Source organism: Merops nubicus, unplaced genomic scaffold (assembly GCF_000691845.1).
Source record: "Merops nubicus isolate BGI_N331 unplaced genomic scaffold, ASM69184v1 scaffold37362, whole genome shotgun sequence".
NCBI lineage: Eukaryota > Metazoa > Chordata > Aves > Coraciiformes > Meropidae > Merops > Merops nubicus.
In genome coordinates, this window is record NW_008594949.1 from 43,433 (window position 1) to 44,539 (window position 1,107).

At 44.2% G+C, this 1,107-nt stretch overlaps 1 protein-coding gene across 1 annotated transcript in view; it reads right to left on the reverse strand.

Annotated features, from left to right (window-relative positions):
* MTDH (metadherin) overlaps nt 1-1,032 on the reverse strand; it is a 31,146-nt gene extending 30,114 nt beyond the window's left edge. The window contains exon 1 of the mRNA XM_008935924.1: nt 925-1,032. Within this exon, the coding sequence (XP_008934172.1) occupies nt 925-1,032 (108 nt within the window). The remainder of the gene's footprint in view (nt 1-924) is intronic.
* Nucleotides 1,033-1,107: the final 75 nt, after the last annotated feature.

Here is a 1,107-nt window from a genome sequence, read left to right on the forward strand (position 1 = left end):
TTCTTCCTACTATTAAGAAGCCTTAACTTCTCATTAAAAAATCCTCCAAACTTCTCAAGTCTTAATAGTGCCACAGACTCAAATGAAGCTACAAACCCATTTTCTCTCTTTTTCCCGGTCATTAGGTAAACAATTCAAATTTTATAGAGCAAGGTGTAATTAAAAGACACAGCTGTAACAGGCAGGGGACATCTGCTGCACTTTCATTCCTGTAATCTATTTGGACATAAATAGGATTACAAACATACTAACAATATAAAAGCTATAGAGGCAATCCCTTCAAGCCTCAAAACTATGACAACTGGAAGCTTTCAAAGGACAGATGATAATTTCGGCCTTCTACTAATTTTCTCATTAAGTGAACACACACTGTCAAAGATGAAAGGTTCCCACACCACCTACTGAGGATTTAAAAAACCGAAGAAAACCAAGAGAAGAATGATCTGTTTTTAAAGGGCTGCTAAGACACAGACTTCCTTATTAAAGGAGATGATCCTTACTGTAACACCTAAATCACAGATATTCCTACTGAGGCAAGCTCACCACAAGACTGATGTTAACGTGTTCTGTAAAAGAAAGACAAAGCAAAAAGCTTTGTTCAGCTTTGAATCATCACAGACTTTATGGGACTTACAACGCTGCCATACCTGCCTGAACTGCAACTCCTGGCTTGAAATTCTAAGCCATACTAAGGTCTCCACTAGCGGATCCTAACCCCGCAGGCACTCGATGAACACTAATTAAAAAATAATACTTTCACCTAATTTGTTTCCATTAAAAACCTAAAAAGAAACGAACGTCACCACCCAGCACTATTAGCATGTAATTTCCGCGAGTGTGCGCTGCTCCTCTCCAATATTTCAAACCAAGCAAGTCATGCAGACGACAAGAGACAGCTCCAGAGCCGACAGTGGGGATCCCTACTCCGTTCCACAGGAAAATATCATCCAGGTGAACGGCACGGCGGCTCAGGGGGCCTTCCGTGGCCTTCTGACCCTGCAGTCGGTCCTCCAGGCCCTCCCCGGTCCCCATCTGACCGGCGGGAGTTTCACCGGGCGGTAGAGCACCGTGGCCAAGGATCGGGGAGAGACAGCCGCGCTCGAGGCC